The 23,098-nt window shown below is 44.6% G+C and overlaps 13 protein-coding genes across 13 annotated transcripts, besides 1 other annotated feature; 7 read left to right on the top strand and 6 right to left on the bottom strand.

Annotated features, from left to right (window-relative positions):
* Nucleotides 1-341: 341 nt before the first annotated feature.
* Nucleotides 342-1,430, bottom strand: PPH22 (LALA0S05e07778g1_1; the record flags this gene model as incomplete). Its single annotated transcript, XM_022772435.1, has 1 exon — nt 342-1,430. One exon carries the CDS (start codon nt 1,428-1,430, stop codon nt 342-344), a length of 1,089 nt encoding a protein of 362 aa, XP_022628759.1.
* Nucleotides 1,431-2,792: 1,362 nt separating this feature from the next.
* On the top strand, nt 2,793-3,539 carry LALA0_S05e07756g (LALA0S05e07756g1_1; the record flags this gene model as incomplete). The annotated part of the gene is made up of 1 exon (XM_022772434.1): nt 2,793-3,539. One exon carries the CDS (start codon nt 2,793-2,795, stop codon nt 3,537-3,539), a length of 747 nt encoding a protein of 248 aa, XP_022628758.1.
* A 1,397-nt stretch (nt 3,540-4,936) lies between these two features.
* On the top strand, nt 4,937-6,793 carry VMA1 (LALA0S05e07734g1_1; the record flags this gene model as incomplete). The annotated part of the gene is made up of 1 exon (XM_022772433.1): nt 4,937-6,793. One exon carries the CDS (start codon nt 4,937-4,939, stop codon nt 6,791-6,793), a length of 1,857 nt encoding a protein of 618 aa, XP_022628757.1.
* A 530-nt stretch (nt 6,794-7,323) lies between these two features.
* Nucleotides 7,324-7,401: a sequence feature (Short protein (LALA0_S05e07712g, CEP62531.1) was converted to a misc_feature.).
* Nucleotides 7,402-8,452: 1,051 nt separating this feature from the next.
* On the bottom strand, nt 8,453-9,373 carry MRX19 (LALA0S05e07690g1_1; the record flags this gene model as incomplete). The annotated part of the gene is made up of 1 exon (XM_022772431.1): nt 8,453-9,373. The coding sequence occupies one exon, from the start codon at nt 9,371-9,373 to the stop codon at nt 8,453-8,455; it is 921 nt and encodes a 306-aa protein (XP_022628756.1).
* A 413-nt stretch (nt 9,374-9,786) lies between these two features.
* On the top strand, nt 9,787-11,223 carry SRF1 (LALA0S05e07668g1_1; the record flags this gene model as incomplete). Its single annotated transcript, XM_022772430.1, has 1 exon — nt 9,787-11,223. One exon carries the CDS (start codon nt 9,787-9,789, stop codon nt 11,221-11,223), a length of 1,437 nt encoding a protein of 478 aa, XP_022628755.1.
* Nucleotides 11,224-11,515: 292 nt separating this feature from the next.
* CDC53 (LALA0S05e07646g1_1) lies at nt 11,516-13,969 on the top strand (the record flags this gene model as incomplete). Its single annotated transcript, XM_022772429.1, has 1 exon — nt 11,516-13,969. One exon carries the CDS (start codon nt 11,516-11,518, stop codon nt 13,967-13,969), a length of 2,454 nt encoding a protein of 817 aa, XP_022628754.1.
* A 635-nt stretch (nt 13,970-14,604) lies between these two features.
* LALA0_S05e07624g (LALA0S05e07624g1_1) lies at nt 14,605-15,939 on the top strand (the record flags this gene model as incomplete). Its single annotated transcript, XM_022772428.1, has 1 exon — nt 14,605-15,939. One exon carries the CDS (start codon nt 14,605-14,607, stop codon nt 15,937-15,939), a length of 1,335 nt encoding a protein of 444 aa, XP_022628753.1.
* Nucleotides 15,940-16,033: 94 nt separating this feature from the next.
* On the bottom strand, nt 16,034-16,963 carry LALA0_S05e07602g (LALA0S05e07602g1_1; the record flags this gene model as incomplete). Its single annotated transcript, XM_022772427.1, has 1 exon — nt 16,034-16,963. One exon carries the CDS (start codon nt 16,961-16,963, stop codon nt 16,034-16,036), a length of 930 nt encoding a protein of 309 aa, XP_022628752.1.
* An 846-nt stretch (nt 16,964-17,809) lies between these two features.
* LALA0_S05e07580g (LALA0S05e07580g1_1) lies at nt 17,810-18,202 on the top strand (the record flags this gene model as incomplete). The annotated part of the gene is made up of 1 exon (XM_022772426.1): nt 17,810-18,202. One exon carries the CDS (start codon nt 17,810-17,812, stop codon nt 18,200-18,202), a length of 393 nt encoding a protein of 130 aa, XP_022628751.1.
* A 385-nt stretch (nt 18,203-18,587) lies between these two features.
* On the top strand, nt 18,588-18,890 carry CMC4 (LALA0S05e07558g1_1; the record flags this gene model as incomplete). The annotated part of the gene is made up of 2 exons (XM_022772425.1): nt 18,588-18,627; nt 18,700-18,890. The coding sequence occupies 2 exons, from the start codon at nt 18,588-18,590 to the stop codon at nt 18,888-18,890; spliced, it is 231 nt and encodes a 76-aa protein (XP_022628750.1).
* Nucleotides 18,891-19,594: 704 nt separating this feature from the next.
* Nucleotides 19,595-20,194, bottom strand: LALA0_S05e07536g (LALA0S05e07536g1_1; the record flags this gene model as incomplete). The annotated part of the gene is made up of 1 exon (XM_022772424.1): nt 19,595-20,194. The coding sequence occupies one exon, from the start codon at nt 20,192-20,194 to the stop codon at nt 19,595-19,597; it is 600 nt and encodes a 199-aa protein (XP_022628749.1).
* Nucleotides 20,195-20,500: 306 nt separating this feature from the next.
* Nucleotides 20,501-21,307, bottom strand: RPL36A (LALA0S05e07514g1_1; the record flags this gene model as incomplete). The annotated part of the gene is made up of 2 exons (XM_022772423.1): nt 20,501-20,787; nt 21,292-21,307. 2 exons carry the CDS (start codon nt 21,305-21,307, stop codon nt 20,501-20,503), a joined length of 303 nt encoding a protein of 100 aa, XP_022628748.1.
* Nucleotides 21,308-22,132: 825 nt separating this feature from the next.
* On the bottom strand, nt 22,133-22,903 carry MRPL24 (LALA0S05e07492g1_1; the record flags this gene model as incomplete). The annotated part of the gene is made up of 1 exon (XM_022772422.1): nt 22,133-22,903. One exon carries the CDS (start codon nt 22,901-22,903, stop codon nt 22,133-22,135), a length of 771 nt encoding a protein of 256 aa, XP_022628747.1.
* Between the last annotated feature and the right edge of the window lie 195 nt (nt 22,904-23,098).

Here is a 23,098-nt window from a genome sequence, read left to right as displayed (position 1 = left end):
GTTATTTTTTATATGCTGTTGCGGAAACAAAACCAAAAGCTAGCGTATCTGCAGCAGCGGGCTTAATCACGCTTCTCTTGCAGCCTTCATGTAGGAAATCCCTTTTGGTTTTTCACTTCCTGGGCTCTTCATGATTCTTTTCTTGCAAAAACATGGCCCCGAAACGATGACGATCTCCGAAACCACTTAAATGGATCCCATATCAAAAGCGCATGTTGTGTGTACTTGTGTATGTGTGTGTACCTGAGCCATTGCCGGTTTGCTGTTGTGGCGTCGCATTGCCCATGCACGCATCTGCATTTGCATCTTATTACTCCCTAAATCTACATTAGGAACACGTCTCATAAAAAGTAGTCTGGCGTCTTCCTACTTACCGTGGGTTCTCCAGGCCTCATCGACGGATCATACTGTAGGAATTGGCGGTTATGGTTTTCGTCGAATTCCATGATTGCAGCTTGGTTGCCGCATCTGTAACAGTAATTGGGTGCGCTGAAAATGGTGACAACGCTTTGCTGATGAGACCACGCATACCCTTCCATCACCAGTTGATGTGCTCTTGCGATGAGCGACAGATCGTTTGTGTGGTTGAACTGTTCGCTGATGTCTTGGCCAAAAGTGAAACCTGCTCCTCTTGGACTGATGCCCCACCCGCCTCTGTCGTCAGGATCAGACCATAACAGATCGCACATGGGTCCCTCGTGTGGTACTTCCTGTATTCTGTTTAGCTCACGCACCTGATCCACGGTCTCGATCATCGGTGACAGACCGCCGTGTAAGCAAAACACTTTGTTGTCCACTAATGCAGTTATGGGGAAATAATCGAACAGATCCGTGAACATCTTCCACACGCTGGCGCTACCATATTTGCGCAAGCATTCGTCGTAGAACCCGTACACCTGTGTGATCTGTCTCGATTCGTGGTTTCCTCTCAGAATCGTGATCCTCTTGGGATACCGCACTTTCATCGCAACCAGATACGAGACAGTTTCGACCGAATAGTAGCCTCTATCGACGTAATCACCCATGAACAGATAATTGGTATCTGGACACGGTCCTCCGATCTTGAAAAGTTCCATCAGGTCGTGGAATTGGCCATGCACATCACCACAGATCGTTACAGGCACGTTGACCGGCTGTACATTCTCCTCGAACTGTAGAACGTCTACGGCCATTTTGCACAGTCTTCCCACGTCTTCTTCTGACAGAACCTGGCATGAACTCAGATGCTCGATCCATTTGTCCAATTGGCCTATGTTACCAGAATCCAGTTGCAGGGGCTTTGACGATCGATGGTCCGCTGTATTCGAGCCTTCAAGCCCCACTTCGTTCCTGGACCCGCCTCCATCTCTCGTGGAAGCATCTTCGTCGAGCGTAGGATCCAGAGGCTCTTCTGTTGCGTCCTGCATTGCCACGTCGTTATCTATCTCCATTTTCAAAACCCGTAGTTTGTGTGTAACCGTTCAGAGATTCCTTCAAGCCCACTGTGTTTCTACGCACCGCTCTTGTATACGTCTTTTATAGCGTGTTCAGTGCCTTAAATACGCTTGTCGAACCCAAAGTCTCGGTGTAAAATGGCTAAAAAAGTCGCCAAATAAGGCTTTCAAGTCCGTGAAAAAGGGTTTCCAGCTCAATTAACACGATCTAAACCGTTGACGCAAACAATTGGCCTGTTAAGTGTGTTATTTGAATGTGTCTTTTTCGTCAAAGGGGTGGTTCACCGTACTTCGCTGTTGTTATATATGTTATATATGTTATATATATGCTTTCTTGAAATATGGGAAACTCCTAACTTTATTGAAATTCTGAAATTTTTCTCCCCTGGTGTTACCCGGAGTGTGAGAGTTTTTGGCACGTGATCTTGGGTCTCGTGATCAGATTTTGAAATGTCAGCGTCAGTATTTGTAGAAGATAGTTTGAACTCGGGCTGAGAGCTGATCGGCTGAGTGCAGTTTTGGTTATGTTGTGTTTGTTTTTTTTTTTCGTTTGTGTGTGTCTTTCTGATTCTGGGTATACTTTTGTTTGAAGGCTTTACACTGGGAGTCGAAAAAAATTGGTGAATTTACTGCCGTTTTGTTTCGAGTGACAGCAAAATGGTGAGCGGGACCAGTCCTTACAAACTCAGAGTTCCAAACAGTCAAACACCGAAAACCATGTATGTGGAATCACGTGACCCGCGTATCATTCACCCTGCAAGTTACGGTGTGATGTAGTGAAGCACACGCACACACCCACACACAATCTGCTCGTTTTGGCTTGGTTTAACGAGATTCATTTGGGCTCAACACGTTTGTCTTTGGCTTGCTCTTCATGCTGTGCTAACCTGAGTCTTTCGCTTTCCACGACACAATAGTACATAGTGATAAATTGTGAAAAAAAAGTGACGCTGGGCGGACAAAGAAGAGGCATCGCTTGCTGTGATTCCATTTGCTTCTCATACATTGCTGTGTTCTCAAGATCCTTTTCTATAGCCTTTTCAACACTGTCAGGGGTATGATTTTCTGTTTAATCGAATATTCAAATACCGTTGCAGCACCTTCGACGTTTCAGCGACCACCACACTTTCAAAATCGCACAGTTTAATCTAACACTTTGATTTGAATGTCAAGCTCTACTTGCACCATGTGTACGCCGAATTTTCTTCATCACAAGCTCAAAGTTATTGAGTAAAACGTCTGACACCCACTGACATTTGCGCAAGGTAAACTGTCGAAACAACCTATAACAAACGACTAGCATGTCCACTAGCCCTCTTCTCTTTTCTTCTCACAATTTCCACCCAACTGCGAAGAAAGATGGAAAGTCCTGTCGAAAGACCTCTTACCCATGGATTTCTAAGTTTGGATCCTGACTCCCCCGATTATGCTTTAAGATCACACACACTGCCAGCAAATGCCACTAGCATACGACAATTGGTCATAAATAAACAGAACGGGCGTGTGATTGCGGCAAAAAGTCAACTGGTGGGCCGTATGGAAGACGCTTTGATACGCTGGCGTCCACCCGTTTCATGTCACGCAGGGTCTACTGCTGCAGTCAAAGGTAAGCACCCGTACCAATTGGAAATGGAGGAAAATACACCAGCACATACTTCGCTAGAATCAATACGTCAGTGCATCGAAACTTTGGGAAATGCGGTCATCAAACCTAAGAAAAAAAGCGATACACACCGTCACGCGGAAGAAAGTAGTCTTTTACATTCAGTCCATTTGGGAGACTCCACTGACCCATTTCATTCCTTATCTTCGGCAAGCGGAATGCTTCAGGAAATTCGACAAAGTTTGCAAAGCACTGACACGCACGGAATTACTCCGCAAGCTATAGAATGCGAGCAAGAGCCGGAAACCTGTACTTTCGAACCTATCACATACAGCTTTCCAATTCCGGCCTACTATTTACCGCAAGAAACTACACACCCGGTGGGAGAATCGACCAGAGACAACGTGAATGTAGATTCTAACGACGGCCAAGCGGGAACCCGTTGGAATAATTTTTGGGATCAAGTGTGTCGCGAATTCAAAATCCTGTGTGCATGTGTATAATGACATGAAATATGTGTTTGTAGGAGCTTTGTTGCACGTTGAACGTCTCATACCATTGATCATGTTTTCCTTTGTTATAAACTATTATTTGATGAGGTTTAGAGTTATCTTTCAGTGATCTTGTAGCTAGGCCGAATTGGGCATTATTTGGTATTCCGAGAAGCTATGTCATATCACCTTAATTAATAGCATGGTTCTGAGAAGTCAGGAATGTGGCATCTCAAGTCGTCATTTCATTAATTCTGACGCTGTCATTTGGGCACCTGATGTTGGGTCATCTGATATGAATCGGACTTTAGACAGACTGAGGTTTTAGGCAGAACTATGGACTTTCTTGAGCAGATTACGGGCTTTGATGGCAAGCAGGTATATACCTTATGTATTACAGGTACGTTCGGTGTTTTCGCAATAATGGTATCACCGGAATTATGACGTTGACGTCATCCTGACAGTCACCGTAGCTAAGAGCAGCTGGTTCAACTCGTACTGCTGGATCCACTGTGCTCAAACATGTGGGCTGAAGAAGAGACATAGCTTTGGTTTTTAGTGCGTCACTGGTAGTTTAAGCTGTAACGCCATTATAGTACAAAGTGATTCAAAAAGTACACTCTCGCTTTCGAATGGAATCACGCGTACTAATGTTCAATGCATCTATCGGAGAAGTTTGTGACATTGACCTTTGGCGAGCATCACCGTTTCTTGACGGCGGAAAGCGTCTGTTCCTGTACTTCACACATCAACTTCGGAGACTAATAAATATACTATCAAAATTTTTCTCGATCAAATCTGTTGACACCAAAATTTAGAAATTAAGTCGTAGCCGCACATACAGCATTTCATATCATTCCAAGTTGCCAGGACCGAGAATAGTGGTCTACAATGATCAGTGAAGCTTTTGTTCAAGTTATTTCTCACTTTTCACGAAACGTTTTTTTCATGAACAATTAGCATCATTTTTTCCGCTACAAAACATCGCTATCAATTCCTATTCGTATCAGTGATTTCAAGTACTTCGTTCCTTTGATCAGACCCTCCTCTTTCTCTCAAGTAGTCTTGCTCAAGCGTAAGATCTCTCACGCTGCCGTCCTAGATGACCAATCTCCTATATAAATGTCATGCCCAGGGGCCCGAATATATTTCAAATTTAACTCTCGACCCTATTAGAATAAAAGAGATAACTCCAAATACCATATAATTTTGGGACGATAAGCCCTGATAACTGTTCCTAAAGCATCTTACTTATCACGTCTAATTGGTGCAATAAGACTTGTCCATTTTTCTGTGTAAAAATCGGTCAAAAATAAGCATTTTTGGGCCATTTTTCTGTCAATCTAGAAGAACGGTTTAAACGCAAAGAAGGTAACGTACTCGCAAGTGTACTTGTTAATTGTTCAAACATGGCAGGTGCTATGGAAAATGCTCGCAAGGAGATCAAGCGTATCTCCTTGGAGGATCACGAAGAATCGGAATATGGGTCGATTTACTCTGTTTCTGGGCCTGTTGTGGTGGCCGAAAACATGATAGGTTGTGCCATGTACGAATTGGTCAAAGTGGGACACGATAACTTGGTGGGAGAAGTCATTCGTATCGAGGCCGACAAGGCCACGATCCAAGTTTATGAAGAAACGGCCGGTGTCACCGTTGGTGACCCTGTTCTTCGTACCGGTAAACCATTGTCTGTGGAATTAGGTCCCGGTTTGATGGAAACTATCTACGACGGTATTCAGAGACCCTTAAAGGCCATTAAGGAAAAAGCGCAATCCATCTACATTCCCAGAGGTATCAACGCACCAGCATTGTCGCGTGAAATCAAATGGCAGTTCAAGCCTGCCCAGGACAAAAAAGTTGGTGACCACATCGCAGGCGGTGACATTTTCGGTTCGATCTTTGAAAACTCGTTGCTTGAAGACCATAAAATCTTGCTACCTCCAAGAGCCAGAGGTACTATCACTTGGATTGCCTCAGCAGGTGACTACACTGTGGACGAAAAAGTGCTAGAAGTCGAGTACGACGGCGTGAAATACGACTACACCATGTATCACACGTGGCCCGTTCGTGTACCACGTCCTGTCACAGAAAAGTTGTCTGCCGACTACCCTCTTTTGACCGGTCAAAGAGTCTTGGATTCCCTTTTCCCATGTGTTCAAGGTGGTACCACTTGTATTCCTGGTGCTTTCGGATGTGGTAAGACTGTTATTTCACAATCGCTATCCAAGTACTCCAACTCTGATGCCATTGTTTATGTCGGATGTGGTGAACGTGGTAACGAAATGGCGGAAGTCCTGATGGAATTCCCTGAGTTGTTCACCGAAAGGAATGGTAAGAAGGAACCAATCATGAAACGTACTACTTTGGTCGCTAATACCTCCAACATGCCTGTCGCCGCAAGAGAAGCTTCTATCTACACCGGTATCACTTTGGCTGAGTACTTCAGAGATCAAGGTAAAGACATTGCTATGATCGCTGACTCATCGTCCAGATGGGCCGAGGCTTTGAGAGAAATTTCCGGTCGTTTGGGTGAAATGCCTGCTGATCAAGGTTTCCCTGCCTATTTGGGTGCCAAGCTTGCCTCCTTTTACGAAAGAGCCGGTAAGGCCGTGGCACTGGGCTCTCCAAACCGTGTGGGATCGGTCTCTATTGTGGCGGCTGTTTCCCCTGCAGGTGGTGATTTCTCCGATCCCGTCACAACTTCTACATTGGGTATCACCCAAGTTTTCTGGGGTCTGGACAAGAAACTAGCTCAGAGAAAGCATTTCCCCTCTATTAATACATCCGTGTCCTACTCCAAGTACACTAACGTGCTTAACAAGTACTACGATGGTAACTACCCTGAGTTCCCAGGTTTGAGGGACCGTATCCGTGAAATTTTGTCGAACGCAGAAGAATTGGAACAAGTGGTACAGTTAGTCGGTAAGTCCGCTCTGTCGGATAGCGACAAGATCACTTTGGATGTGGCCTCTTTGATCAAGGAGGATTTCTTGCAGCAGAACGGTTACTCGTCCTACGATGCGTTCTGTCCAATTTGGAAGACATTCGACATGATGAAGGCATTTGTTTCCTACCACGATGAGGCTCAAAAGAGCATCTCCAATGGCAGCAACTGGTCCAAGTTGGCTGAGGCCACCAGTGACGTGAAGCACGCCGTTTCGTCGTCCAAGTTTTTCGAACCCAGCAGAGGCGAGGAAGAGGTGCACGGAGAGTTCGAACAGCTTTTCACCAAGATCCAAGACAGATTCGCCGAATCGTCCGACTAATTTGGAGCATCAAGACAAGACAAGACACTCGTATACAAGTTTCTAACGAGAGATCCACACTTCTAGATAGAAAAGAAAAAATACCTTTATAATTTTACGACAATTCAATGTTGTTTGAGTCTCTAAACGATTGCCATCCTTGCAGGTGTAGAAGGAGGGTTCCTGGAGCGAAAACTATTTGTTTGTCACGGGGAAGAGGCCTTTTCTCAAGGATCCATCAACAAACGAACCCACTATGGCAAGACCACGAGAGTCTGGTTAACAAGACCCTCTTGGTCCTAGTTCTGTCAACAATTATTTTAGCTGAAATCATGCATTGGCTATATAGTGAAAAACACCTAAATACATAAAAATGCATTGGGACTTGACCCAACACAGCCAATGAAAAGAGATCGCTAAGGTGAGATAATAGAGCGCTTCAGAGCCAAGACAAAGAGCAGACTACAAGCATTGAAGAACGAATAAATCTTTCCACTTCACTTGGCCTGCCAATGGCTGACTGGCCCCTATACAGCAACTATTCGATCCGATTATTTGGATCTAGCTCTCACCTTCCGTCTCTTTCTCTTAAGTCTTCTAACTCTCTTCTTTCTCCACTTAGCACGCATTTCGAGTTAGTGAAATATGTGTTATAGAGCTGGGGAAAGGAAATAAAGAACAAAAGAGATAGAAGGTATAACTGATCGACAACTTACTTGTTATATTCCAACTCTTTTCAACCTTTCCCTGGGCAGTAGACGAAGCCAAAGTTTGAGTCGGTGGAAACTCGGCACCATTGAGAGGGTAACACCAGGCTGGCTGGCGAATCAGCCAGGGTTAGGGTTTGGCCGCGGGTGTGAGCAATTAGTGCACCTTTTCGCGATTGTTCTGGGGCGCCATTATACGTGATAGATGAGAAGCTTGAATTAGGCCTCAGATACGATTTTCCACCAAAAAACGTCACAAATGGAGCCTGGGAAACAAGAAAACTGGCAGCAACTACGGGCTCATTTGATAGGCTGTTCAGAAACTTTGATTTAGGTCGAAAGAGCGTCTTTTCCCTGTGTTTCTACACTGTGACAGCGCTTTCCCCGGTTTACAAGTCGCCAATTTTCGATCACCATGTACTAATCTGACACCTTGTAATCACTCGGCGACAGCATCGTTCGAATAGGAAAGAGGTGGAAATTTTTTAGAAAAGTGAAAGAAACTGTGTGAAGATGTCGCGTCGATCACCGTATGTATGGGTGAACAGTCCAAAGCAGTCATAGCCGAATAACGTTAGCTTAATCACACAACTTGCCAACCTAGTACTTGATCTGGACACATTACAAGCTGACTGAGCTTGAATTGAATTTGGTAAATGTAGATAGTTGAAAATATACAGAAATATAGACCAAAACTGCTAAACTTATTTACAGACATCTACTACAAACATATATATTGTGCGCAATTGGGTTTTGCAACATCATTTTGATTTTTGTTTGTTATTTATCGTTGTTCACCATTAGCTTGTTGTTGTAATTATTGTTTCGGTCCTTGAACCAGACATTGGACAAAATAATCTTAACTAGAAATGAACAATATGTGTGTCTACGCGGACGTCTTCGGCGCCACAAACAGTGAAAGGTTTCTCACGTTGAAAGTTTGTTTTCGTTAAGTCTCTGTACATGCTATTTTTCAAGAGTCCTTCTGTAGTCGCAAGGTCTCCTGCTGTAGGGCCTTTCGTACAGAGCTCCTGATCTCGTGGATTTCCAGCGTATCCAAAATTCTGTCTAGATCCTTTTCGTTCAACAGAACACGTTCAGGTGTCTCGCTACTCTTAGACTGTGTGTTGTCACCACTACCACCGGCAGGCCCGGCCCGCAGGATATCCGAGTACTGTGGCAGATTTGTGAACACCAAGGTGTCGCCCTCATGCTTGACCAGAGACTCCAGGCGCTTCGCGCCATTGCAGGCCTTGAAATTGCGATAGGCACGGTAAAGAAGGTAAAAACCTGGCACGTTGGGCAGCACAGGAATCAGGACCAGCGGTAATGTCAATGGGATACCCAGAAGACTTAGCCATGCGAATTTTTTATGATACTGCAACCCCTGTTCGCACAGCGTTTGCAATTGCTGTCGTATCTGTGTCTCAGAGCATACGCTTTCAGGGTAGTACAGATGGATGGGTCTCAGTTTCAGTTTATCGGCGTTTTTGAACCATTCTTCAAATGTCAGCAATCGCTCCTTTTCGTTTTCCCACACCCGTTTCATCAGGTAATTTTCAGACGGCACAGTGTTGAGCGAGTCCTCAGTCCACGCAGTTTTGTCCAGCAGCACATTGACCTTCTCTACAATTTTTCGATTTAGTTTGCGGGGCGATTTTTCCAGTTTGGCCCATGTCTGTGATACTTTGCCGATCAACTTCGTCTCATACTTGACCACTTTTGACGTTGCATTCAAGATATTTGATGCATGCTTGTGATATACGAACGCTTTATGGGTAGTAATTGGAATGGCTATAAGTTTGACGGGATCTTTCAGGTACTGTTGAACACTGGGTCCATTTGGCAACGATGAAAAGCCACGACTCGACAGTCGAGAACTTAGTTGCCACATATGCTTGCAGTTCAAGTCAGCTTTGAGAACTAGGGTTAGAGCCTCCTTTCTGAGCTAATGTTATTGAGCCAAGTCTTTACAAATAGAACAGTTGTAAAAGCCTTATTCACAACGAACAAATGTCCAAAAATCGTCCAAAAGAGTTCTCAAATATATCTTTGAAAAGCTTGATCAACGCTGCTTTGATCTATGACAGTCAGACTGTTCTCGCAAGGCTTGGGAAGCTGGATAATCGTGCATCTTCAAATGTGTCAAGATTATTCATGTCAATTCACCCTATATAGACTACATGAAATTATGACGAAATTAGGACAATCTATGAAATACGACACCTTTACGTTCAGAAACCAAGACATTTTGAGACCCTTTGAGCTCCATCTTTAGTCTTTTGAAATCCTCTTAAGCAAACCATAATGAGTAAAAATGCGCTTTCGGATGATGAGGAAGAAGAGCGGCAGGAAAGGGCCGAAAAAGAGCTTCAATTGCACGATTTTGGGCAACGAACGTCGCACCGATCTGGATCGCGCGATAGATCAAATAGTCAAACCAAGACTAGTCGTGGAGTCGGAGAGGAGACCAAGACCAGACTTTTGAACCCATATGGTCTCAGTGCATCAACCGTTCCCCCTTTCGCCTTGGATGAGCAGCTTAAAGCGCACAGACGTCAGAGCACACAAAATCAAGATGGCTCATCTCAAAATAAACAGAATGAACCAAAGCGACCACAAGACCTCTCGTCATCGAAAGACCCATTTTTAGTCTCTCACAATGAGAAGTGGGACCAGTTTGTGGAAAACATAGGCTCCAACGTTGCATACTTGCATAAGGCTGCGGAAGATATCGATACCGGTTCTGCTGCAGCTGAAGGAGCGTCTAGTGACTTCTCGAAAATGGAAACGACGTCTTCTTCTAGTGAGGAGCAACCAAAGCATTCCGAAAAGAACTTTAAGAAAACAGCATATCGGACTACTACTTCGAATTCAAAAGACATTCTCGCAAACCTCGATGACTCCTGGGGTGGCAGCGAAAGACTCAACGCGATTTTCAACGGCCCACTATTGGACAGCAACAAGTTTACCAACAACCAGGACCGTCAGGACTGGTCTGAGTATCTGGAGTCGGTCAAGGCTTTCTACTATCGTGACGGGGCATTAGACAACCCTGATCTCGAGGCTGGACTCCAAACGGAGGAAACCACGCCGAACGGCGACAACAACAAGCTGCATGCGTTTTTGGAAAAACAAAAGCTGGACTTCAAGCAAAAACGCAAGCATTGGAGACAGCTCGAGCGCCAAAAGAAACAGAAATGGTTGCCCACGCTCCGCAAGTTAATGTTGGACAATCAATATTTGCCTCTTGGGTTCCGTATGTCCATCGTGATCCTGAGCATCATAGCATTGGGACTTGCCATCCGAATTTTCCAAAACTCAAACTCGCGGGTTGAAGTGATCGGGAATTCAATCCCACAGCAGGCTAGTACGGTCATGGCGATATGTGTTAACTCTATCGCTGTGCTATATCTGTTCTACATTTCGTACGATGAGTTTTCAGGCAAACCGCTTGGTTTGAGGAACCCGTTTGGCAAACTACGACTGATCCTGCTGGATCTGCTTTTCATCATTTTTTCCAGTGCTAACCTTGCACTGACGTTCAACACGCTTTACGACAAACAATGGGTGTGCACCACGGGCGAATACACCAAAGAGCAACTACCTAAGATCGACTACATCTGCAGAAAACAAAGAGCGCTGGCATCGTTTCTATTCGTCATGTTGTTTTTATGGGTAACGACGTTTTCCCTAAGCATTCTCAGAGTGGTCGAAAAAATGAACTCGAGCTCGCCCAGATAATAAAAGCTTGGATGGCGAGCTCTGCATACAAAGACAAAGGCGCTTCTCAAGCGTTCATCAAACTATCACAACACTCACCACAAGACGATAAACTGGTGTTTAACTCTTCGTAACTCTTTAAACTTACTAGTTAGGCGATGAGCCGTGTGTAATGATATTCCATAAGGCATTTCAAATATATGGTTACCAATGTCACAGAGTTAGATCGGAACCAACATCGAAACAACGCGTATAGACAAGGAGACTGGCTTGATCAGACCGTGTTAACCCTGTCTTAAGAACATAGAATACTATGTCTGAGACCTTGCCAAGACCTGACGATCTGGAAGCGACCTGGAACTTCGTAGAGCCCGGAATCCATCAGATCCTGGGAAGAGATGGAACGCCGTCCTCTGCGTTAAAAAGGGTCGATAAGGTGCTTTCTCCAGCTATGTACATGGAAGTATACACTGCGATCTATAACTACTGCGTCAATAAGTCGAGCTCTGCGGGTCAATTCAACACAGACAACAACAGACAGAGTCAATCGTCGTTACTAGTGGGAGGAGAAATTTACCAGAAATTGCAAAGATGTCTTAAGGATTACTTGTGTAAGCTGGAGAGGGACACCAATGAGAGTTTTTTGCATTTTTATGTAAGACGTTGGAAAAGGTTTACGGTAGGGGCTATTTTCTTGAACCACGCGTTTGACTACATGAATCGTTATTGGGTGCAGAAAGAGCGTAGTGATGGTAAAAGACACATCTTCGATATCAATACGCTGTGCCTGATGACGTGGAAAGAAGTGATGTTCGACAACAACGTGGACCAGCTGGTGCAAGAAGTTATGCAGGTCATCACTCTGCAGCGCGACGGGTGTGCGATCTCGCACACTGACGCCAATGTGGCCATAAGGTCATTTGTGGCTTTGGGAATTGATCCCCAGGACTTGAAGAAACTCAACCTGAATGTCTACATTCAGTATTTCGAGAAATCCTTCTTAGATTACACACGGGCTTACTACAAACGGTTTTCGGAGCAGTTTTTGGAAAACCGTACTGTTGCGGAGTATATTTTCGCCGCCCAAGAAAAGATCAATGATGAAGAAAGCAGGATTGTGCTTCACTTAGACGAGCATACCAAGAAACTTTTGTCTGAGGCTTTGAACACCGTTTTGATCACCGATCATTCGCAGGCCCTGGAAGGTGAATTTGTTGCCTTATTGGACTCTAGAGACGAGCACAAGATTTCCACACTTTACGGGCTCATGCAGCGCGACATTTTACTTCTCCCTAAACTAGCACAAGCGTACGAGAGTTACGTGAGGAAAGCAGGTGAAGTAGAAATTTCTCGTCTGATTCTTAACACTAAGACCAAGTTGAACGAGGTAACGGACGAAAATGCGCCCCAGAGGAAGGCAAGTGCTAATTTTATTGTTCCTCCCAACGAGTACGTTAAGAAGCTCATTGAAGTCTACGAAACGTTTACGAAGATAACGAAGGACTGTTTTCAAAATGGTCCACTGTTCACCAAAGCACTTGACAATGCGTGCCGTGCCTATATTAACGTCAATGAGCTTTCGATTCCGCCAGGGTCACCCAAGTCGGCCACTTCAAAGACTCCCGAGATGCTTGCCAAGTACAGCGATCTTTTGCTCAAAAGATCCAACAAAACTACTGTCGACGCATCCTCTGCTCTATCTGCTGATGATATCATGACTATATTCAAGTTTCTCACAGACAAGGATGCTTTCGAGAACCACTACAGACGCTTGTTTGCCAAGAGATTGATACACGGGACGTCAACCTCCGAGGAGGATGAGGAAATGGTTATTCAGCGTCTACAGAGCGAAAATAGCATGGAGTACACGGGGAAGATCACCAAGATGCTGCAAGACATTCGTTTGTCTAAGCAGCTCGAAGTAGAGTTTGAAAGTGCTATTAAGATCGCACCAGATTACACAAGAGAAAGATATCCAGCATTTCAGCCGTTTGTGTTGGCAGAAACCATGTGGCCATTTTCTTACCAAGACGTGGAATTCAATCTGCCTCAAGAGCTCACGCCCACACACGGTGGGCTTGAGAAACTTTACTCCAACAAGCATAGCGGGAGGGTACTCAAGTGGCTGTGGCCACTGTGCCGAGGTGAGATGGTTGCCGACATTGGGAAACCGGGCAGACCTCCTTTCGTATTCACGGTGACGCTGTTCCAGATGTCGATTTTACTGTTGTTCAACGAGCGCTCGACCGTGACGTTGGAGGACATTCAAGAGCACACCAATTTGAGCACCACCAACATTGCGTCGTCTTTGATTCCGTTTATTAGGTGGAAACTGTTGCAGCAGACTCCGGTGGGGCTGGATGCGTTGTCTAAGCCAGACACTGTGTTCAAAATTGCTTCTCCTTACAAGGCGCTCAAGACCAAGATCAATTTTGCTGCAGGTGTGAAGAGCGAAGTGCCCGGATTGGGCGGTGCAGGTAACGGAGTAGGTACCGGCGGTGCCACTGCTGCAGAGATGTCTGAAGCGCAGAAAATCGAGAGAGAGCTCAACACCGAGCGCCAGATTTTCTTGGAGGCCTGTATTGTGCGGATTATGAAGGCCAGACGCAGATTGCCACATGCCACACTGGTGAACGAGTGTATTGCACAATCGCACCAGCGGTTCAACGCCAAGGTCTCGCTTATCAAGAGGGCCATCGACAACCTGATTGCCAAGGAGTATCTACAGAGATGCAGTGACGGTGAAAGCTACGAATATTTGGCGTAACTGAATTGAAGAGACGAGACAATATACACAGATGTCGTCGGTAGCTGTCAGCATTTGGACTCGAACTATTTGCAAGTCTCTCAAATCTTTCAAAAACTCACCCACTATCATCACCACCACCTGCTAACCGCTTGCCAACTCCGTCAAAAGTCCAACACTACACCACACCGTATCCCAAGGTTATCTCAAAGTGCTTGCTCATCACGCTTCCATCACGCTTGCTCATCACGCTTTTCAAGAGGTTTTTTCCCTTTCTATCTGTCGTCGGTCGCTCTGTCACCACAGTGACACCGTTACCACCAAGCTTGAAAAATTTTTAGAAAATCCCACCGGAATTCGAATAGTCATAGGACCATGACCAAAGGGATATTAGCGGTGCAACTTTGATAGTTGTATGAGTAACAATCAGTACGGGTCTGGAGCACTTCTTCTACAGCTTATTTGCTTGTCTTAGTTGTCATCATTATTCGAAAATCAAGCTATAAAGAGAGAGTGTGAAAAATTTGGAATTCAGTGAAAAACTTGAAATATTTCAAAGATATCTTGCTCATCGAACTCTTTCCACTGGCACGAGCATCACGGGCTAGATTATCAATTGACTTTGAATCTCAATAAGAGGGCTCTTCGGACAAAAAATGAGTGATTCTGATTTTCAACAGGTTACTGAGTCGGCTACCAGAACGACAGAAAACACCCACAACCCATATGGACCCAATCCTGCGGATTTTCTGTCGAATGTTAACAGTTTCCAGCTGATAGATTCGACGCTGAGAGAAGGTGAACAGTTTGCCAACTCGTTTTTCAGCACTGAGAAAAAAATCGAAATCGCCAAGGCATTGGACGACTTTGGTGTGGACTACATCGAGCTCACGTCTCCGGTAGCTAGTGAACAGAGTCGCAGCGATTGCGAAGCCATCTGCAAATTGGGCTTGAAAGCCAAAATTCTAACACACATCAGATGCCACATGGACGATGCCAAGGTGGCCGTAGAGACCGGTGTGGACGGTGTGGACGTGGTTATCGGGACATCCAAGTTCTTGAGACAGTATTCGCACGGTAAGGACATGAACTATATCGCCAAGAGTGCCATCGAAGTGATCGAGTTTGTCAAGTCCAAGGGCATCGAGATCAGATTCTCGTCTGAGGACTCGTTCAGATCCGACCTCGTGGATCTGCTTAACATCTACAAAACGGTCGACAAAGTCGGTGTCAACAGAGTTGGTATTGCCGACACTGTGGGCTGTGCAAACCCAAGACAAGTGTACGAGCTGATGAGAACGTTGAAAACGGTTGTGTCGTGCGACGTGGAGTGCCATTTCCACAACGACACTGGCTGTGCCATCGCCAACGCCTACACCGCTCTTGAAGGTGGTGCCAAACTAATCGACGTTGCCGTTCTCGGTATCGGTGAGAGAAATGGTATCACTCCGCTAGGTGGGTTAATGGCCAGAATGATTGTTGCCGCCCCAGAGTACGTCAAGTCCAAATACAAGCTGCATAAGATCAGAGACATCGAAAACTTGGTCGCCGAAGCTGTGGAAGTCAACATTCCATTCAACAACCCAATCACTGGGTTCTGTGCATTCACTCACAAGGCTGGTATCCACGCCAAGGCTATCCTTGCTAATCCTTCCACTTACGAAATTCTAAATCCTCAAGACTTTGGTTTGAAAAGATACATCCATTTCGCAAACAAGCTGACCGGATGGAACGCCATCAAATCGAGAGTCGACCAATTGAATCTGTCCATGTCTGACAACCAAGTTAAGGAAGTAACCAGCAAGATTAAGAGACTTGGGGACATCAGACCGCTCAACATTGACGATGTAGATTCCATCATCAAGGATTTCCACAGCGAAATTACTACTCCCCAATTGCAGAGTTTGAGAAACTCCGAAATTGAAGACGTTGACGTTGATGCTATCGACATTGTTCAACCTCCTGTCAAAAAGGCTAAAACCGATCAGTAAAGGACGACGGGCGCCGGCGTCAAGCATTTTATTCACATCATATACTTATTTCAAATGAAAATTCTTAGTAGAAAGAGCATTCGTTTCAATTAGATTACATTTGGTATACATAAAGGCTCCCATTATCAGCACTCATTATAACTTTTTTGGAGTCTCTGTCGTAGTTATTGTCTATGACGCTCACTTGTTTGTCCAGTTCAGCAGTAAAATCGACAACACGTTGTTTTGAAGTGACGTCGAACAAGCTGTTTCCACAAATAATGTGTTGGTCATCATTGATAAACTGATTTCTGATTAAAAACTTGTTTGCATTGTCATCGAAACTAGCGTCAATGATACCCAAATTTCTTGATTCTCGAGTCGGACTTTGCTTGGCATCTTGGATATGTATCTCATTATCGAAGCCGAAGCTGCACATCTTGAGCCCGAGTGTTATGTCAATAGATGTGACAGAGTCCACATGCTGGCTTTCAAGATTAAACAGTTCGTGGTTTGGGGACTGCCTGATATCATAGGCTGTGATTGTAGGGTCAAGTCCAGATGTGTACATTGTATGATTATGAGCGGGTGCGACAGCCGTAAATAACGGGAATTCTGTAGCCACTTCCCATACAGGCTTTTTTTGATGTGTGTCCCACAGTTTTGCACTGCCATCGTCGCCGACCGATACGAATTTGTCCTTCGAGATGGAATATATCTGGTTCACAGCTCTGGTGTGGCCGGTGTAATTTCGCAGTTTCTGTCCCGTTTCCAAGTCTACCAAGGCGATTTGTGAGTTAGATGCTCCGGCCACGAGTAATGGACCATCAAGCGTCGTCAATGCTGTTATCGCCGGGTTTTGACGAAATAAGTGTTCTATCTCGTAATGTCTTAAGTTTTGCAAGTCCCAGACACTTAGATGAGCGTCGAGACCTGAAGAAACTGCAGTATTGCCCGAATTCAAGAATTTACAAGCCAGTACCGCACTTTGATGGCCTCGAGAAAGCTCGAGTAGCGGCGAAGACCCTGCCGGTATCAATGACATTCAAAAGCTTTACCTTCTTTAACACCTGTGAGTTTTTTCAGTCAGCGAAGATGGGATGAGATGAGATGAGATGAGATGATCATAGTGACAGGGCTCGTGAAAATGTATAAACACGGACCTTGACGAAGACCAAGAAGCGGAAAAGTGAATCCAAGGGTTTCGAGAAGCTGTCAAACGATTGGAGAGTATCAGATGAGAAAACTAGGGTGAAAGAGCGCACTTCTGAGTTTTTTCATAGGAAATCTACGTGATATTGGTGTAATACTGGAATGACGGGTCTGTAGGAAAGTTTTTGAGATCTGAATAAACCCTGGATGTATGTAGAATAATAGGACTGGGAAATAACATCCATCAGTGCTACCTTCGCACCATGAACTGATTGACACATTCAAGGTCTGGACGTATTTCATTCTATACAGATGACTGTAGTGGACCCTTTCGAAAGCGACAGAGATGTACAAAGTGATCTTGATCAATCCGGAAAACTGTACGGAAGAAAAGAAGAGAAAAATGGCAGTGACCTTGTAGATTTTACTATTTTCTGAGATGCGAAAACACGAGCTATAGAACCTGATACGCTACTGGAAGACTCGTTCCTTTAAAAGATGTTCAAAAGAGAATATCACTATAAACGAAAATATTTTCAGCTTTTTTCTTCTATATCAAACAAAGCATACACTTAACACCAAGGATGAAACTTCCAAACTTACTCCCCAATGCTACCTCCGAAACATCCTAAATGTTGATAATCTCGAATCTACGTTTTATCTTTATTTCCCAAAAAGGTCACGTGATCTAGTTTTTTCGGCATTATTTAATTGGTCAAATGCTTCAAAGGGACGGATAATGGAAAATAAAGGTTCTGCTACTGAAACTCACTACAGACACACTTCAAGATCAAGAAGTAACTACTTGTTTAGCCTTTATTTGAAGCTTGACAGTACTGTATATCCTCGACTCTTTTCCACATCCATAATGCTAGCCGCTACAACTCGCAATACCCTCAGACAATCACTAAGAATCCAATGCGGAACAGCTGTAAGATCCTACACGGATGGCTCCACCGGGTCTCCAAGAGGTGAAAGCGCTGACGATGCTTTCTCTAAGAGAGAGCGTGCCCAAGAGGACTACTACGTTAGAAAGCACGAAAAGGAACTGCTAGCACAACTAAAACAAAAAGTTACAGAGCAGCAGAAGAAAATTGACAACTTGGAGGGAAAATTGAATGGGAAAAAGTAAATGAGTTACCAGAAAAACGCGGAGAATCTTGTTGTTTGAGGTTCCTACGATGACCTAAAAAATACGTTCGATTGCAACCAGTATATATTCTTCTAACATGTTTGTTTTTTTTTTTTTGATTTTGGGTCTTATGTGTGAGTATGGACGCTGCAAAACCCTAGGATTGCAATGAGGTACTACTGTCGGTATTACTGTCACAAATACACCAGAAGTCTTTGGTGACATTGAGTTCTTGTTGTTAGTGCAAACTTGACTACATCGCATCATCTAATACGTGGTTCTGAACCATGTCTGTCAGCCTCAGCTATATATATATCAACATCAGTACAGTAGATTGCCAGCAAGATATTCGACCTTCATTCTCCTTCTGGCAGCTTCAACCCCAATGAGTACTCCATGCAAGCCTCAAGCCTGTGCCATTCAAGGTACGTACTAAATCTTATGGTTTTTTCGACCATCCAAATGCTTCTATACTCACTCACGTTTACACGACGCAGCCTGTTTGACAAAAACTGGATTTGACGAAAGTAAGTGCACTCAAGTCATCGACCAGCTGTACGAATGCTGTGGCAAATTCTACCAAGATAAAGGTACTGATGCACGCACACCTTGCTGCCCCATCCCAAGTTTATTGAAACTAAAGCTGGAACAACGCAATAAAGAGCCCTTGGACGCAAGACTGGTTTAGAGACATGGTTCTTCATTTTTCTTTACCAAGAATCAAATATACATTTAGGACCGCGTAGCCTGTTCACGTAGGGGCAAGCCCCAGACCAGGCACGACATTGAAAGGTCGGTCAAAACGCGATGGGTCCATTTAATCCCATCATTTTTATTACTATAAGACTACCGCGAGCACGAAGATACAGGCCTTGGGGCATCCTGTATGCGCAACATTCATGGAAGAGATAGAACGTGCCGTGACTCTGGGTGTCTAAAAAGACATTGTATGGTTTCTTTAAAACAGAACCAGAGAAGGATTGTGAAAGGTGAAGAAGTGGGCTCATGTGAAGGCTTTTATAGTTTGAGATCAAGGACGGGTAACCCTCATGGATTTTTAGAAGAATTAATACTAGGGCCGAAGAGCAGTGTTTCTAATGCAAGGATACCAGTCCACTTTATCAATGTTAGCTACCCGTTCATGTGTCGGAAACACATATTTGATTCATACACTAGATTTAAAATGATTCTATGGATATGGGTATAAAGAACGGCTAGAGCTTAGGTGCCAGCGACACAATCGTATACAATTACTTGAGAGATAAATCTCCGGTATTCTACTGCTCTGCTGACTCTGTTGCTACGATAATGGGTTCAAACTACGTCCGTTTCCATCTTTTAATCTAGTGTGATGTTCTAAAATATTATCTGATCAAGTACGTACGTCTACAGTCAATCGTATTCCCGAACGTCTGAAATGTAGCCTTTACAGGGACTATTTTCCGTGATCCAGAGTCGGGTCCCGCTTACGTTGCTCGTGCTATTTTCCATCTTCGCATTTTTCTCGAATTCTTGCAATGCCTGGTTTACAGATGCTGGCTGTACACCCAGGTCTTCGAGCTGCTTGCGCAGCAATGCCACGTGCAATGCGACCTTCAGCTCGCGGGTCTGTACACGCTTGCGCTCGTTCAAGATTTGCAGCTCGCGTTTCTTGCGGTTTGCATTAAATTCCTTGGTCACTAGATCTTGTGTCTTTTTAAAATGCTCGGTGTCCTGCTCGAGCTTTGCTTCCAATTTTACTCTCACACGATAGCTATCAAACGCTAACAATGACAATGCTAGTACCGAGATGACTGTCACCAAATCTTGTAAATATTTGCGCGAAGTAGCATCTTGATTTTGAACTCGTGCGCTTGCTGGCGATAAAGGTATTGAAGTGGAAACTGAGGAAACTACGGGTCGAGGTGGAGCACCTGCAAAATATGTAGGTGGAGTACTATACCGTTGGCGTCTCAATGGCACATGGGCACGAATTGACAGCCTTTTCAGCATTCCAAGTACATCTACTGAATCTTATGTATGGACGTTTGTTGAAGTCATGATAGCTCTTGATGATATTACTTACGTAGAGAGATCATTGAGTATTGATATCACTATAGGAAAATCCTGACACTTGGTGTTCAAAAGTTCCTTGACATACCCATTTCTCGTTAGCACATCAATTCGCACTACTCCACACCTTATTCGCGCTGTTGTTTAACGTTTAAACGGAGGCTAAGTTACAAAAATGTATTCTACTTAATACTGAATACGTCTTATGGACCCAGATGAGATTATTGGTTGTGGAAGGTGATTCGCTTAATGACGACGAGAAGCGGTGATGATGTCGTTCATCTCCTCGACCTTGGCCTTGGCTCTGCCGAAGGTACCCAATCTCTTCTTGGCCACCTTTCTGGCTCTCTTTTCACCAGCGTTTCTGATCAAATCGATCAATCTTCTTTCGTATGGGGCCAAACCGGCAACTTCCTTGACCAAAGATCTGACGAACTTGGTTCTGTTGGAAGAAGCACCCTTTCTGTAGGAGATCTTTGGGGTTGGGGTCATGGCGTTGACCTTCTTACCCTTGTTCAAACCAGTAGCGATACCTGGAAAGAGAAAATTGTTAGTAACTTTGTTGAAGAACCCGAGGGCGTTTTTTAGTGGTGTTTTGGCAGTGCAAAGAGCTCTAGAAATATCTAGGCAAAGAAGTGCTTTTTTTCATGTTCGATGTCATTAATTTGGAGAAGCCGAAGCCTTCAAAATGCTTGATAGTAATCGCTTGTTATCCTCGTGTCGTAATTCAATTTGCAATCCTTTGCTAATGCAATACTATAATAAACTCAAAAGTCTTTCCGATACAATCTGGTTTTCAATCATCATTAAGCATGCTAAGAGCTGCAAAGGGCATTTATTATCCACATAGTTTCTCGATGATTAATCTTTCATCCATTTCTGTCAGCTCTAACGCGGCCCGCTGTACCAAATGTCATCAATTTCGTCAACCTTTCGTCAGCTTTCCCATAATTCGCCGATTTCCCAATACTTCCACACCGCTTTTAGCACACACGCATTCTCCCCTCAATATAATGCCATTCTCGTTGTTCACATACCAGATTTAACGGCCATTGTTACTCTATTGTCAGTGCTTGAGGTCTAGTTTCAGTCTTTACAGGAAAGGCCACTTCAAATCTACAAGTAGTTTTATTCAACCGATGCTACGCCTGCAGCGCTTCCCACCCACACTGCGTAAGAAAATTTTCCAGGCTGGCACTGGTACTGGGGTATGAGCCTGTGCGAGGGAGGCCCACCACGCGGGTGCCGGGTATTGGCGGTGGCAGGTAGGCGTCGGGCTAGACAGACACCCTTGCCCAGAGAGTGCTTCCTGGCTGGATCAGAATTGCCACGCACGAAATTGATGCCCCTGCCTAAAAACCGACTCCTCTAGGCTGAAAGACCTGTCTAGACAGAAGTCACATACTACGAGCGACGAAGTTGTAATGTCTTGGTAAAAATTGTAATTTTTGAACGTAGAAATATGGTGTATGGGTGTAAGAACAGTCACAGGGGAGATGAGACGGGCTAAAAGCCTCTCAGACAAGAAATGGGCTATAACCCAACAACTAGGGAGTGTAATAGCAGCGCAATGTCGAAAGAAAATGATGCGTATCATAGCCGAGATCCACAAAGTTGGTCGAGGTAGGGAAAGTAGATCCGATATAGAATCATGTATTTTCCAGGAAGCATATGTGAGCTGCCATCAGAATTGAAATACCACTGTTTTTGAAAATCACGTGATCCCAAATGCTTTTCAATAATCTGACCAGCTATGGGTACGCTACGCTCTGCTATATGCCGCTAGAGAGACGATTCCTTCGCATACGATCAACGACCTCGATTTCTGGCCCATAAAGCTGCCTTTGTTTCGCTTTCTATATACATGCAATTATTCGTTTAGACACTCACGGTCTTCAAATCAAATCCGTGGCGCTGCAACGCTTCCAAGACCTGCACTGCATCAGAGTCCTTATACTGGTCTAGGAATTGGCGGTAGCTCAATTCCAACCCATCGGCTCGACGCTCCAGCTTTTCCAATGGGTATAGATGCTGCATGAGCTTACGACGGCCGCACGTAACGCGAATTGTGGTTCCCCCAACAGGTGCCTCGAAGTAAACTCGGTATTTGACACCATCGGCGCCTTCCACGTCGTATGCGTCCTTGTGGGGTGGGTTTTCACTTAGTTCCTGTTTCTGTAACACACGGTAGCGGAGTTTCCATCCAGTAGGGCCTAATTCCTTAATCCGTGCTGATTTGTCTTTTGTGAGATAATTGTCGATTCCACCCTCCTTGGTGATAGTTCTTAGCACTTTAGCGGTCATCCGTATACTGATTTTGCGATCCAAACTTTCACTCCACAGTCCCTTTCTAACCACGTTTGGTAGCCATCTTCTACGGGTCTTGGTTTTGGATTCCGCAATGTTGTTACCGTACTGAACAAAAGATCCACCGTAAAGACCCTTGTTACTTTGCTTGAAGATCTTGGACTCGCCAAATTTGTATTCTGGGAACACCTTGCGCTGTTTAGGCACATACACAGGCCGGGCGTCACCGATTTTGAACTCAGGCTGTTTGGCAACACTTCTGCTTTCGACAAGCCTCCACTCTCTCAGCAGCGTAGGGGCAGTGGATATTCCCCTTTTTAAGCTCGGTATTTGAAACAACATGCTGCCCGATAATCGATGCTTTGGCTGAATGGAGTCTTAGCTTTTATCAAGTTTAGGTCTATCTTGGATCTTTCAAATTTCAATTATAAATTTTGAAATTTCCTGCCCAGTACATTAAATTAGACCTACGATAATTCAAGAGCGCGGTAAACGTTACAACCTCTTGAACAGTGGGGAGTTTCCCGTTTGTTCGCA

This window comes from Lachancea lanzarotensis, scaffold LALA0S05, assembly GCF_000938715.1.
Source record: "Lachancea lanzarotensis genome assembly LALA0, scaffold LALA0S05, whole genome shotgun sequence".
Lineage (NCBI taxonomy): Eukaryota > Fungi > Ascomycota > Saccharomycetes > Saccharomycetales > Saccharomycetaceae > Lachancea > Lachancea lanzarotensis.
Note: the sequence above shows the minus strand (reverse complement) of the source record. Positions and strands in the feature narration are given on the sequence as shown.